The following is a 13331-nucleotide window of genomic DNA, read 5'->3' on the forward strand; positions in this document are numbered from 1 at the left end:
AGGGCAGTTGCCCTGAGGACCTGTACACTCACCTGTGTTTGACCACTTAGATGAATGTGCACTAGAATCAGTACTCGGCTTTTTGCCTGGGAACTGTAGCCTGCTGTCTCACAGAGTGGTTAGGCCCTTGAGAGGGAAGGATACCTAAGAACTAAATTGGGAACATCCATTTCTAGGAGTATTAAGGCAGTGAGCCAGGAGTGTCTAAGATTGATCAGAGGGATCCAGGACCGTGACACAATGTATATTGGTTTTTCCTCTGCTTGTGAGGTGCATTGCGTCTTGAAAAATAAATTGATACTAGCCAAACATGTAAGTTAATAGGCATTGACCTTCTTGTAATTAATTCTGTGGGTTTAAAGCTATAATTGGTTTAGAAATGCTTTTCTAGCTTTCCTCATTAGTAATTCATAGTAGCTGTTCCTCTACTTTCAAGACCCTCTGTATCTACTGTGGAAACCATTAATGTAAGTCAGAATGAGTCAATAGCAAATTAGTGATATACAAATAGAATTTTGATTGTCATAAATTAGTTTTATAAGCAGCAACACAATGAGCATCATTGTGCAATCAAACAGAGAGGACAATGAGGTTCCTGTCCTGTGACCTGGGCTTACTGCTGAGCCAAAGGTCATGAAAAATGCAGCAAGTGAAGACGGTCTACTAAATACTTGTGTAGTGCTCTGGAGATTGGTGTTTCCTTATGTGAACTCTCTAACTCTTCTATAGGTTTGTGGCATTTGACAAAAAGAAGATTACCAGACAGAACTTTCCAAAGTGAAATAATGGACAACTTGCTGCAAAAGAGGATTTTCTTTTTTTAAGAAATTGCAGGGTTCAGAAAATGAGGACAGCTCCTGAAACCAGAGAGCAGCCAGCAGTTTTACAAAGCAATGAATTGCATTCAGTATGTTTACTGAAATGAAATGATATGAATGGCAGGAAACATGATAGAAATTAACACCAATAAATACTGTGACAGCTTAAGTGAACACTGGATGCTCTGCTGTCAGGGCCTACCCAAAACCTCCTGATGCCTGAGGCAATTGGCCAAATGCTGCCTCCCTTACCTAATGTTGTTCCAGCCTCTGCTAGCAAGCACCTGCCTCCCTTCCACACTGTGGCGTTGCTAGGGTTTGCATCACCTGGTGCAGGAGGCCAGTGTGTCATCCCTATGATGGACCTCCTCTCATGCAGTGGGCAGGACAACACCCTGGGTGGAGGACATGGTGACCATTGTCCTGCCTCACTGGTTTTTTTGGCTATAACTTTTGACAGAATAGAGATAATTCAATGGGGTTTATTTCATTGCATTCTACATAAAATTATGTATCGGTTGATATATGATGTATTATTTGAAAATACCAAGATTTTAAAAATTTTGACCAGTAGTGGTGTCACCTCTCCTGTGTGCATCACCCAGTGCAGCCCGCACCCCCACACTCTCCAGTAACGCCACTGCCTCCACATTTTCTCTTCCTCTCTGTCCCCTTCTTTCTTTTCCAATCCATAGAGTGGAAGGAGGAGCAATGGAGGCAAGTAGGCAGAAAAAATGGGTCTTCTCCACCAACCTGGTGCTTGAGACGACCATTTCCATCGGCTTCATTGATGGGCCAGTCTTGTAAGCAGTACAATAGTATCATTGTGAACATTACAGCTTAACCTTAATGCATAATCCTATGCATATGTACTCAGAAGTAAGTCCCACTGTACTCAATGGAGCTTACTCGCAGGTGCAACCCAAGTCAATTACTCCAACATAATAATGGTGGCCCTACCTGAATATCTAATTCTCTTTTTGCTTCATCTAATTGTTCTGTTATTTGTTTCATGTGTTCATGAGTCAGGGTTATTTCCTGTTTAACTGCAACACAAAATGAACCTTTAGATAGCTGGAAGAAATTTGTATAGTAATCTTGTAAATCTTGCTGTTTGTAAGACAATGGAGTAGTATAAACAGCAGACAGACAGACAAAAATGAAAACAACAGAGAGGCAAAAATTCAACCAGTGGTGGACATCTCATGCTGCAAAGTTCACCATAAATTTGAGGATCACTGCTAATCTCTCAGTGGCAATGGATAGGGAACTGCATGTGGAAGTTTACTCTCTAACAGGTTGCCCTAATTTGGTATGAGGTCACAATTGGAGGTTTAGCCTCTGTTTTGTTGCTATGAAAAAATAAAGGCTTATTTCCTTTTCAGCTTGTTCCATTCAGCTCTGAGCCCAGAAAGGGCCTGTGAGTTTACCACCTAGTAACAGGGCAACACAATGCGTTTCTGTAGTATCATGTCACAGATCTCTTGCTCTTGATGAAATGCTCTACTGTCTACGGTAATTCCTCAGCATCACAGTGCATCTAAAGTTAGCTGTCCTGTATCCAGGTTGCCAGGTGACAGCCCTAAAAGGTATTAGTGGGCCAAAGAAGCGGGGAAGGCAGGTGGAGTACAGCTACGACAGCTGGTATGCTTCCTGTCAAATGGTACAGTTGGACTTGGAGGCTATATTTGCAAAAGATAACATGTACTGGAATAATTTTAGTTTCTATCAGTGCATGTAGGCATCTCAAAACCATAGAAAAGGGGGATTTTTTTGTACCATAAATCTCAGGGGTCTGAAAACCTTGGGCTAAAAGAATCATGAGATTATCTTCAATCACAAGAGGGTGACATGAATCATCTAGCGGTCTTTTAACTTGCTTTTCGGGCCTTGAAGAATGCAGCCACGTTTTCTGATTTTTTTCTCCTTCAATCACAAGGACTGAAGGATTACTTCATAGTAAAAAGTCTTTTTTTTCCTTATGATTTTCTTGTGAATCTCTCATGGGTTGCCTGAAATCACAAGCTGCAGCTGGGGTTGCCAACTTTGACTGAAGCTGTTTCTGGAGGTTCAATTTCCAACCTGATGAATGTTGGAAATTTCTCTGGAGGCCCTGTTAATATCTCCAGGATTGCTTTTAGTAACTGTCTAGAGATCATTGCTGATTCCAGGACCATCCTGGAGTGCTGTACAATTGTTAATTCAGAAGTAAGTTCTAGCAAACATAATGGTGGGGCTTACATCTAAGCAAAAGAGGGCGAGATTGAATAGCAAAGTCCAAAGCCTGTGGACTCAGAAATAAGTTCATTTATACTCACCCTCCAAGAAGGGTGTGTAGGATTGCAGCCTAAGGGCACAATCCTAACCAGGTCTACTCAGAAGTAAGTCCTATTTTGTTCAATGGGGCTTACTCTCAGGAAAGTGTGGTTAGGATTGCAGCCTAAATTTGTTTTTAAATTGTATATTTAAAATTGCCAAAGGGTGACCCAGTAGTGGGGGAGAAATTAAAACAAAGCAAAAAGATGCATGAACCTGGCATTCACTAGGTAAGGCAACAAACAGCAGATGAGTTTCGAACTGGCCATAATAGCAAGCCGAACCGGCCCCTTTGGCCCCACTTATTTGCCTCAAATGACGCAAAGATGGCTGCCAACCTTGGAGCATGAGGTGCCTCTTTTCTTCCGCTTTCTGCTCTGTCAGGAGAATTTGCTGAAACAGAGAATCTAGATTCATATTGGCTCTGCCTCTTAGGTAGTCGATAATGGAATATGGGATATGAGGTTATCTTCTTCCAGCAGAGAACGATGGGATGTGATTAGGGACCTGCTTGAGGGATCGAAAATGCCCACTTTCAGCTACCTCGCAAACAGCTTTGTCCTCCGCCCCTCCCCCACACCCCACTGCTTGGCCGCCTCAACGTCTCCCTGCTGGCTTGATAGGCTGAGATGGTTGCTCAGTGTGGATGGAACCAGTACAGACTGCAGGAGGAGGATGGCATGTTTGACAGCCCGATCCTATCCAACTTTCCAGCACCGGTACAACTGCCGTGCAGCTCTGGGGCAAGAGAACAAATGTTCCCATACCTTAAGGAGGCCTCTGTGACTGTACCCCCAACACAGGAAACAGTGCATACCCCAATGGTACAGCAGCACCGGCACTGGAAAATTGGATAGCATTGGGCCCTGAACCCCCTTCTAAAAAATTTTTTAGAATCTTTATATGTGTGTGTGTGTGTGTGTGTGTGTATGTGTGTGTGTGTATATATATATATATATATATACACACACACACATACATACATACATACATACATACATATATATATATATATATATATATATGTATGTATATGTATATATATATATATACAGGGCTTTTTTTCTAATGGAACGCGGGGGGATGGAGTTCCAGCACCTTTTTGCAGGGGTCCCTCCCCTTTGGAGGCATTCCAGGAAGGGGGGGGAGCAAAATAGAGGCATTAGCTGGGTGGGTGCTGGGGGGTGCAGGGTGGGTGGGTGCCTGGCCCCTGCCTGACTACACAATGACCCCCTCCTGCTCCCATCTCCAAGCTCTCGCCTGAGCCCAGCCTGCCTCCCCTCCCCCCACGCTCTGCTTCCCAGTGCAGCTTCCAAGTCGGTGGAGGGCGCGGGGGACATGTGCCGACGCCGAGGAGGAGAACGGACAGCCAGCCAGCCAGGCAGACAGGCTGCGGCACCCACGGAACGCCCAGGTACTGGCTTGGCGGAGGAGGAGGGGAAGGAAGCTGGCTGCTGCAACCCCGTGCCAATCTGCAGCAGGAGCCTAGGCTTGTCTACTCAGAAGTATGTCCCATTGTGCTCAATGGGGCTTGCTCCTGGGAAAGGGTGCATAGCCTTGCAGCCTGAGAGCCCAAGCATGTCTACTCAGAAGTAAGTTCCATTGTGTTCAATGGGGCTTACTCACAGGAAAGTGTCATAGCCTTGCAGCCTGAGTAGACAGGCAGAGGAAGGGCTCTGAGGCTGCAGTCCTCTTTCCTGGGAGGAAGCCCCACTGCTTCTAGTGGGACTGACTTCTGAGTAGACAGCCACAGGCTTTGGTTCTGAGGCTGCAGTCCTCTCCACACTTTCCTGGGAGGAAGCCCCACTGCTCTAATGGGACTGACTTCTGAGTAGACAGGCACAGGATTGGGCCCTGAGGCTGCCATCCTATCCACAGTAAGCCCCATTCACTAAAGTGGACTTCTGAGTAGACATGCATAGGATTGGGCTCTTAGGCTGCAATCCTAGGCACTTTCCTGGGAGTAAGCTCCATTGACTAGAATGAGACTTACTTCAGAGTAAGTAAGGCAGGGTAGGAGAAGAAATTGGGAAAGGTAGGGTGATGGGATGTGATAGACGGTTTGGCACAATGAGAGGATGCGGGGACAAAGGAGCGAATAAGCAGCCCATCCTGGGGCATTCCGTGTATAAATGCTTTTATGCGAATGCCCGAAGTCTACGAGCAAAGGTGGGAGAACTGGAATGTCTGGTGACAAGGGAAAATATTGACATAGTGGGCGTAACGGAAACCTGGTGGAATGCGGAGAATCAGTGGGATACCGCAATCCCGGGCTATAAACTCTACAGGAGGGACAGGCAGGGGCGTGTTGGAGGTGGGGTGGCCCTCTATGTTAAGGAAGGGATAGAATCCAGCAAAGTAGAGATTGAAGGTGGGTCCGACTCCACCGTAGAATCTCTGTGGGTTAAATTACCAAGCTTGTGCAGCGATGTAATACTGGGGGCGTGCTATCGTCCTCCAGACCAGAAATCTGATGGGGACCTTGAAATGAGGAAACAGATCAGGGAGGTGACAAGGAAGGATAGGGTTGTAATCATGGGGGACTTCAATTATCCTCATATTGACTGGGTCAATTTGTGTTCTGGTCACGATAAGGAAACCGGATTTCTTGACGTGCTAAATGACTGTGGCTTAGATCAGCTAGTCACGGAGCCCACCAGAGGACAGGTGACTCTGGATTTAATTTTGTGCGGTACGCAGGACCTGGTTAGAGATGTAAACGTTACTGAGCCATTGGGGAACAGTGATCATGCTGCAATCCGTTTTGACGTGCACGTTGGGGGAAAAATACCAGGCAAATCTCTAACAAAAACCCTTGACTTCCGACGGGCGGACTTCCCTCAAATGAGGAGGCTGGTTAGAAGGAGGTTGAAAGGGAGGGTAAAAAGAGTCCAGTCTCTCCAGAGTGCATGGAGGCTGCTTAAAACAACAGTAATAGAGGCCCAGCAGAGGTGTATACCGCAAAGAAAGAAGGGTTCCACTAAATCCAGGAGAGTGCCCGCATGGCTAACCAGCCAAGTTAGAGAGGCTGTGAAGGGCAAGGAAGCTTCCTTCCGTAAATGGAAGTCTTGCCCTAATGAAGAGAATAAAAAGGAACATAAACTGTGGCAAAAGAAATGTAAGAAGGTGATAGGGGAGGCCAAGCGAGACTATGAGGAACGCATGGCCAGCAACATTAAGGGGAATAATAAAAGCTTCTTCAAATATGTTAGAAGCAGGAAACCCGCCAGAGAAGCGGTTGGCCCTCTGGATGGTGAGGGAGGGAAAGGGGAGATAAAAGGAGACTTAGAGATGGCAGAGAAATTAAATGAGTTCTTTGCATCTGTCTTCACGGCAGAAGACCTCGGGCAGATACCGCTGCCCGAACGGCCCCTCCTGACCGAGGAGTTAAGTCAGATAGAGGTTAAAAGAGAAGATGTTTCAGACCTCATTGATAAATTAAAGATCAATAAGTCACCGGGCCCTGATGGCATACACCCAAGGGTTATTAAGGAATTGAAGAATGAAGTTGCAGATCTCTTGACTAAGGTATGCAACTTGTCCCTCAAAACGGCCACGGTGCCAGAAGATTGGAGGATAGCAAATGTCACGCCTATTTTTAAAAAGGGAAAGAGGGGGGACCCGGGAAACTATAGGCCGGTCAGCCTAACATCCATACCGGGTAAGATGGTGGAATGCTTCATCAAAGATAGGATCTCAAAACACATAGACGAACAGGCCTTGCTGAGGGAGAGTCAGCATGGCTTCTGTAAGGGTAAGTCTTGCCTCACGAACCTTATAGAATTCTTTGAAAAGGTCAACAGGCATGTGGATGCGGGAGAACCCGTGGACATTATATATCTGGACTTTCAGAAGGCGTTTGACACGGTCCCTCACCAAAGGCTACTGAAAAAACTCCACAGTCAGGGAATTAGAGGACAGGTCCTCTCGTGGATTGAGAACTGGTTGGAGGCCAGGAAGCAGAGAGTGGGTGTCAATGGGCAATTTTCACAATGGAGAGAGGTGAAAAGCGGTGTGCCCCAAGGATCTGTCCTGGGACCGGTGCTTTTCAACCTCTTCATAAATGACCTGGAGACAGGGTTGAGCAGTGAAGTGGCTAAGTTTGCAGACGACACCAAACTTTTCCGAGTGGTAAAGACCAGAAGTGATTGTGAGGAGCTCCAGAAGGATCTCTCCAGACTGGCAGAATGGGCAGCAAAATGGCAGATGCGCTTCAATGTCAGTAAGTGTAAAGTCATGCACATTGGGGCAAAAAATCAAAACTTTAGATATAGGCTGATGGGTTCTGAGCTGTCTGTGACAGATCAGGAGAGAGATCTTGGGGTGGTGGTGGACAGGTCGATGAAAGTGTCGACCCAATGTGCGGCGGCAGTGAAGAAGGCCAATTCTATGCTTGGGATCATTAGGAAGGGTATTGAGAACAAAACGGTTAGTATTATAATGCCGTTGTACAAATCTATGGTAAGGCCACACCTGGAGTATTGTGTCCAGTTCTGGTCGCCGCATCTCAAGAAAGACATAGTGGAAATGGAAAAGGTGCAAAAGAGAGCGACTAAGATGATTACGGGGCTGGGGCACCTTCCTTATGAGGAAAGGCTACGGCGTTTGGGCCTCTTCAGCCTAGAAAAGAGACGCTTGAGGGGGGACATGATTGAGACATACAAAATTATGCAGGGGATGGACAGAGTGGATAGGGAGATGCTCTTTACACTCTCACATAATACCAGAACCAGGGGACATCCACTAAAATTGAGTGTTGGGCGGGTTAGGACAGACAAAAGAAAATATTTCTTTACTCAGCGCGTGGTCGGTCTGTGGAACTCCTTGCCACAGGATGTGGTGCTGGCGTCTAGCCTAGATGCCTTTAAAAGGGGATTGGACGAGTTTCTGGAGGAAAAATCCATTATGGGGTACAAGCCATGATGTGTATGCGCAACCTCCTGATTTTAGAAATGGGTTAAGTCAGAATGCCAGATGTAGGGGAGGGCACCAGGATGAGGTCTCTTGTTATCTGGTGTGCTCCCTGGGGCATTTGGTGGGCCGCTGTGAGATACAGGAAGCTGGACTAGATGGGCCTATGGCCTGATCCAGTGGGGCTGTTCTTATGTTCTTATGTTCTTAGAGTAGACATACCTAGGATTGGGCTCTTAATCCTGGCAGAGATATATATCTGCACCCGTTTTCACATGCTAAGGGCATAAGAACATAAGAACATAATAACAGCCCCACTGGATCAGGCCATAGGCCCATCTAGTCCAGCTTCCTGTATCTCACAGCGGCCCACCAAATGCCCCAGGGAGCACACCAGATAACAAGGGATTCTACATGAAAAGGGATTCTACGTGTGTATAACGTGCTGTCCAGCCTTGCCAGAGATCCTCCTCATCCTTCCCCCATAAGCATGCCCTCCACCAGCCCGCGTTTGCAGCTCCTCTCCAGCAATGCACAGCAGCTGCTCAGGGCAGCAGAGAACATACAATTGCATGCGAAGTGCCTTCCCAAAGACACAGAGTATTCTGATACCTGAATTAAACCATATTTAATCGCTTGTTTGCAAACGTAGCTGTTTCTATGTGCACCTAAGGACCCCTCTCGTGTAAGAATTCCTTTTTTGTTCTTACTCCCACAGTTGCTTAGAGTAATTTTATTACATGGAACTCATGTAAACCATTTTCCGGAATCCATTCACTGCTTCCTCTCCTCGAAGTAGTGCCACACTACATACTACATGCTACAAGTGCACCTGTACAGTATTTTTCCCCTTGTGTAGAAAAAATAGCTAGGGGGAAGGGGATGTGGAGATTGACAGCCCAATCCTATGCATCTCTACTCAGAAGTAAGTTCATCTTTAGGGGGGAAGCACATAAAAAATATTTTATTTCTCCAATAAAAAATGGTTTAAAAATAAATAAATAAATAAATGATTAACAAGTTGTGAGTTCCTGCACCTTTTTATTTACAAAAAAGCACTATATATATATATATATATATATATATATATATATATATATATATATAGAGAGAGAGAGAGAGAGAGAGAGAGAGAGAGAGAGAGAGAATTATTATTATTAGAATAATATTCTAATATTAGAATTAATTATTAGAATTAAATGTTATTATTTTGAATCTTTATATAATCTTTAGAATCTTTATACATATTATATATTTTGAACTTTGAATGCTCTTTCTCACATAAAGCTCTCGGCAGGTAGAAAAACAGCACTTAAGGAGTGTGCTGATCAATATATTATATTATAAATAATTAATATATAATATTATATATAATATTATTAATATATTATATTATATATTAATATATTATATTAATATTATATATATGTAAACTTTACATATTATAAAGATTATTTAGAATCTTTATATAATCTTTGTTCAACAACAAGAACAAAAAATAATTCTTGAAACAGTTTACAGCCCAACCCTATCCACACTTTCCTGGGAGTAAGCCCCATTGACTTTAATAGGACTTACTTCTGAGTAGAAGTGCATAGGATTGGGGTCTAAGGGCCCAATCCTATGGTCTGTGCTGCACCTCCGCAGCATTGACCACAGTTGCAAACGTGCCGTAAGGCACATTTGCAGGGCTTACCGCCAGGCTCCCGCCGGATGTGGCTCAGCTCTGGCCAGCGCTGAGCCACCGTCCGGCGGGCGCCCGTGTTCCACAGCTCGGCGGTGCCTGCCACTGCCAGGCTGCGGAATGGCAAACGGGCAGGGATGGCGGGTTCCGGGGAGGGGGGAGTCCAGCGTGACGCAGGGAGGGGTGGGGAGGCCGGCGTGAAGCAGGGAGGGGGGACGTGCCAGAGGCGTGCCTGGGGGCGGGCAAGAGGAGGAACCGCCGAGCTCTGCTCCGCAGCATCCTTGCTGCTCGTGGAGGCTGTGTGCCTTACACGAGCGCCTTTACTTTAGCAGCGCCCTTTAGAATAGCCCCATTGCGGGGCTGCCTCCCTTACCTTACTCCCAAGGTACCTTACTCCCTTACCTTACTGCCCCGATAGCGCAGGAGGCGCTGGATTTGGCGGCAGCCCTTGTGGTGCTGCCGAGCAGGGGCTCCCTGGACAGCTCAGGATTGGGCAGTAACATAACAAAAGCATAAGCGTACCACTTGAAGTGGTTCTGCCTATAATTCTGTCGTCTCAGTCCAGCATCTTATACGAGCATCTCGTACTTTGTGATGGTTAGAATTGGGGATGGGGAACCTGCAGTCTTTTAAGGGTACCAGTTGATGCCTTTTGTGTATTTGTCTGCAAATACTAAAATCCGACTTTTATTTCATGACATAAAACAAACTCAAGGTATTTTTTTCTGTAACTTTTTTTAATCCTTTCCTGTCAGTGGTAACTTGGTAACTGGTGAACTGGCAACCACCCAGTGACTTGCATCATAGGAACTTCTTAGGGAAAGCAGCGTAATGTGAGAACTTCTTAGGGAAAGCAGCAGAATGTGTTAAATAAAAATGTATGTGCCTTATTCTAGTTAAGGAAAATAATAATGAAATTATATATAGAAGTAAAATATATATCCATTATGAAAAGGTGCTCTACCCCTGGTTAGAGCAGTTCTTAAATTTAGAGAAAGTGTGGAAGAGATGAACATGGGGTTTGTTTGGGCAGTGAACATTCGTTGTTGTTGTTTTTTTTGTCTTTTCTAATCTTCCTGCCAAGAGTATCTGCCTGTCTTATTTAAAAGCTATGTTTAAAAATGCAAATGTGCACATATATGTGTATGGACAGGAAGTAGAACACAGCTAAAAGAAAGGAAACTAAGGAGACAGAATAAATGAATAACAGCCCAATCCTAAACTGCCTGAGGCGCCCAGCTTCGGCGTCACCAAGAATGGCTGCCGCTGGATCCTGCACATCTTGGGCTACTGCAGGCGGCACCTCCGGAGAAGGGGACTTTCATCCCCTTCTCCTGGGTAAGGGAAGCAGCCCTGCAATGGACCAAAAGGAGCCCTGCATAAACGCCTTGGATCTGGTGGAGCAGAGCTCCACAGTCCCGCCTCCCTCCCTCCCTCCCCGCTCCGCTCCCTCCCCTTGGCATGCCTCCCCCGCCCTCTCTCTGCCCCCTGCCAGCCTCCCCCTCCCCAGAACACCTCCTCCCCACCCCTGCTTACCGTGCCACAGCTCGGCGGTCCGTGAGACTGCTGAGCTGTGGAGGCTGGGTGCCCATCCCACATTAGCCTGGCGCTAGCCCAGCAATGGCCAGTAGCCCGGTGGTGAGGCTCACAAATGTGCCTTACAGCATGTTTGTGACAATGTGCAGCGGCACAAAGCTGCAGCACTGAGCCCAGGATTGGGCTCTCAGTTGAGAAGGTGAATTTGGGGTGGTGATGGGGAAATGTTTTAATCTTTTTTCCTTAAAAGTTTAAGCAAAACATGAAGAATATGGGTAAAAAGTGAACTTTAGGCAGCTTTGCTAGATTTGACAAAAAATAAAATAAAACCAGAGAGAACATCACAGTATACTTGATCAAGATGGATACAGAGGCAAGATTTTCCAAAGTTTTGAAGAGGATATTGCAAAGGGAGCAAGTGGGACCTTGTTCCTTCTGGGATGCTAGGTTCATATCAGAAATCTGAGAGCTGGTCTAGATATTACTATAACAATGTAGCCACTGCTGCATCAAGAAATCATGCCATATTTGTGAAGTAGCCCCATTTTCATTGTGATTTTTACCACATAGCTAATCTTCTGTTTTGAAATGGGAGATGGTTTCTACCTTGGAAGTATGGAGAAATCTACATAAAGAAACAAGAGACCAAATCATTAAAAAAAAAAAATCACTATGTGAGAAATTTATTCATGGTAATGTTACAATGAGAGCTCTGTAAACCAAACAAGGTTTCAACCAGAGACAGGCAGAATCTGTATCGGCGGAATGAGCATTCTGCCAGTGCTAACTGCCTTACAACAGTCGTAAACAACACTTTAAAACACATAGAGGTGCATGCTAATGGAGAGCCAGCAGGAAGGCTGTAGGCTTCCCACACGATGGCAGATTCCCTTGGACCAGCTGAGGCTAGTAATTTTGGCAGGGAAGCAGAACAGGGTAGGGGAGGGTGAAATGAACCAGAGGAGGGCAGAACAGGAAGGTAATGGGTGGGGAATGGGTGTACTGAGTCCAGGAAAGAGGCGGGTTTCGCAGCAGCCATGGCTGCCAAATCCTAGCACCCTTTCCAGACCCTGTCCCACAGCATGGGTTCATATGGACCTCAGCCAGTGAATTTGCTAGTGCACATCCAACTAGACCCCTCCACACTGCAGAGGATTCCACCCAGGTAAGAGAACTCAATCTATATGTATAGTTTTATAATGTGAACATTTGTGTTTGAATTCAGCAGGCCTACCTCCTTATGCAAAATGAAAGCAGTTCATAAAAATGATGCAAATTTGTGGTAATATGGTTTGGATAAGAGCCACTTGGACGATTAATAACAATCTTCTAATGCTGCTAAAATACTTATCAGAAAGTATTTACAGTGTTTACGGTAAGACTTCTGTAAGCAACCAGTTGGCCCCATATAGTATATCTTCAAAACTCTGGAAAATCTTGCCTCTTTATCCATCTTGATCCAAGTATACTGTGATGTTCTCTCTGGTTTTATTTTATTTTTTGTCAGATCTAGCAAAGCTGCCTAAAATTCACTTTTTATCCATATTCTTCATGGGTATATATTACCATAGATCACTTGAAGAGGAGTTTTTCACACCAACAGTGCCAACTTTTGATCGAAACAAAACCTCAGATTTACTGTTATTGAAACATTTGTTTTAAAACTCTCCTGGAAGATAATGCCTATCTCCTTATAAGTAAATGCATCATATTACTACTGTAATCCTCTTTGCTTCCTTTCATATCCCCTTTAGCAATTTTTTTTTTGTTAATATAATTGCAAAATAACTGAATTATGCATTGTGGTTTTCTGCTATGAAAAATACTTACAGAGCAGGAAATTTAGACTCCAAAGCAGTTTTATAAATAAATATTGCTTTCCTTTTTGTTCCCTGGAAAAACTGAATCCCTTCTCTTCCATTTACCCTGTTCAACATATCTCATCTATGTTTATCCATGAAACTTGTCAGGTTAGCAGGGGAGGATAGCCCTTGCTTTCCGGATAGCAAAGTGGCACGGGAGCGTAGGAAGACAGCACAAGAAGCAGGCGATCCCATACAGAGCCA

The 13331-nt window shown here is 45.0% G+C and overlaps 1 protein-coding gene across 1 annotated transcript in view; it reads right to left on the reverse strand.

Annotated features, from left to right (window-relative positions):
* Positions 1-3551, reverse strand: part of CCDC172 (coiled-coil domain containing 172) — a 30159-nt gene extending 26608 nt beyond the window's left edge. The window contains exons 1-2 of the mRNA XM_066618720.1: positions 3473-3551; positions 1779-1864 (exon numbers count right to left, since the gene is read on the reverse strand). Of these exons, the coding sequence (XP_066474817.1) occupies positions 1779-1864; positions 3473-3551 (165 nt within the window). The remainder of the gene's footprint in view (positions 1-1778; positions 1865-3472) is intronic.
* Positions 3552-13331: the final 9780 nt, after the last annotated feature.

Source organism: Tiliqua scincoides, chromosome 3, assembly GCF_035046505.1.
Source record: "Tiliqua scincoides isolate rTilSci1 chromosome 3, rTilSci1.hap2, whole genome shotgun sequence".
NCBI lineage: Eukaryota > Metazoa > Chordata > Lepidosauria > Squamata > Scincidae > Tiliqua > Tiliqua scincoides.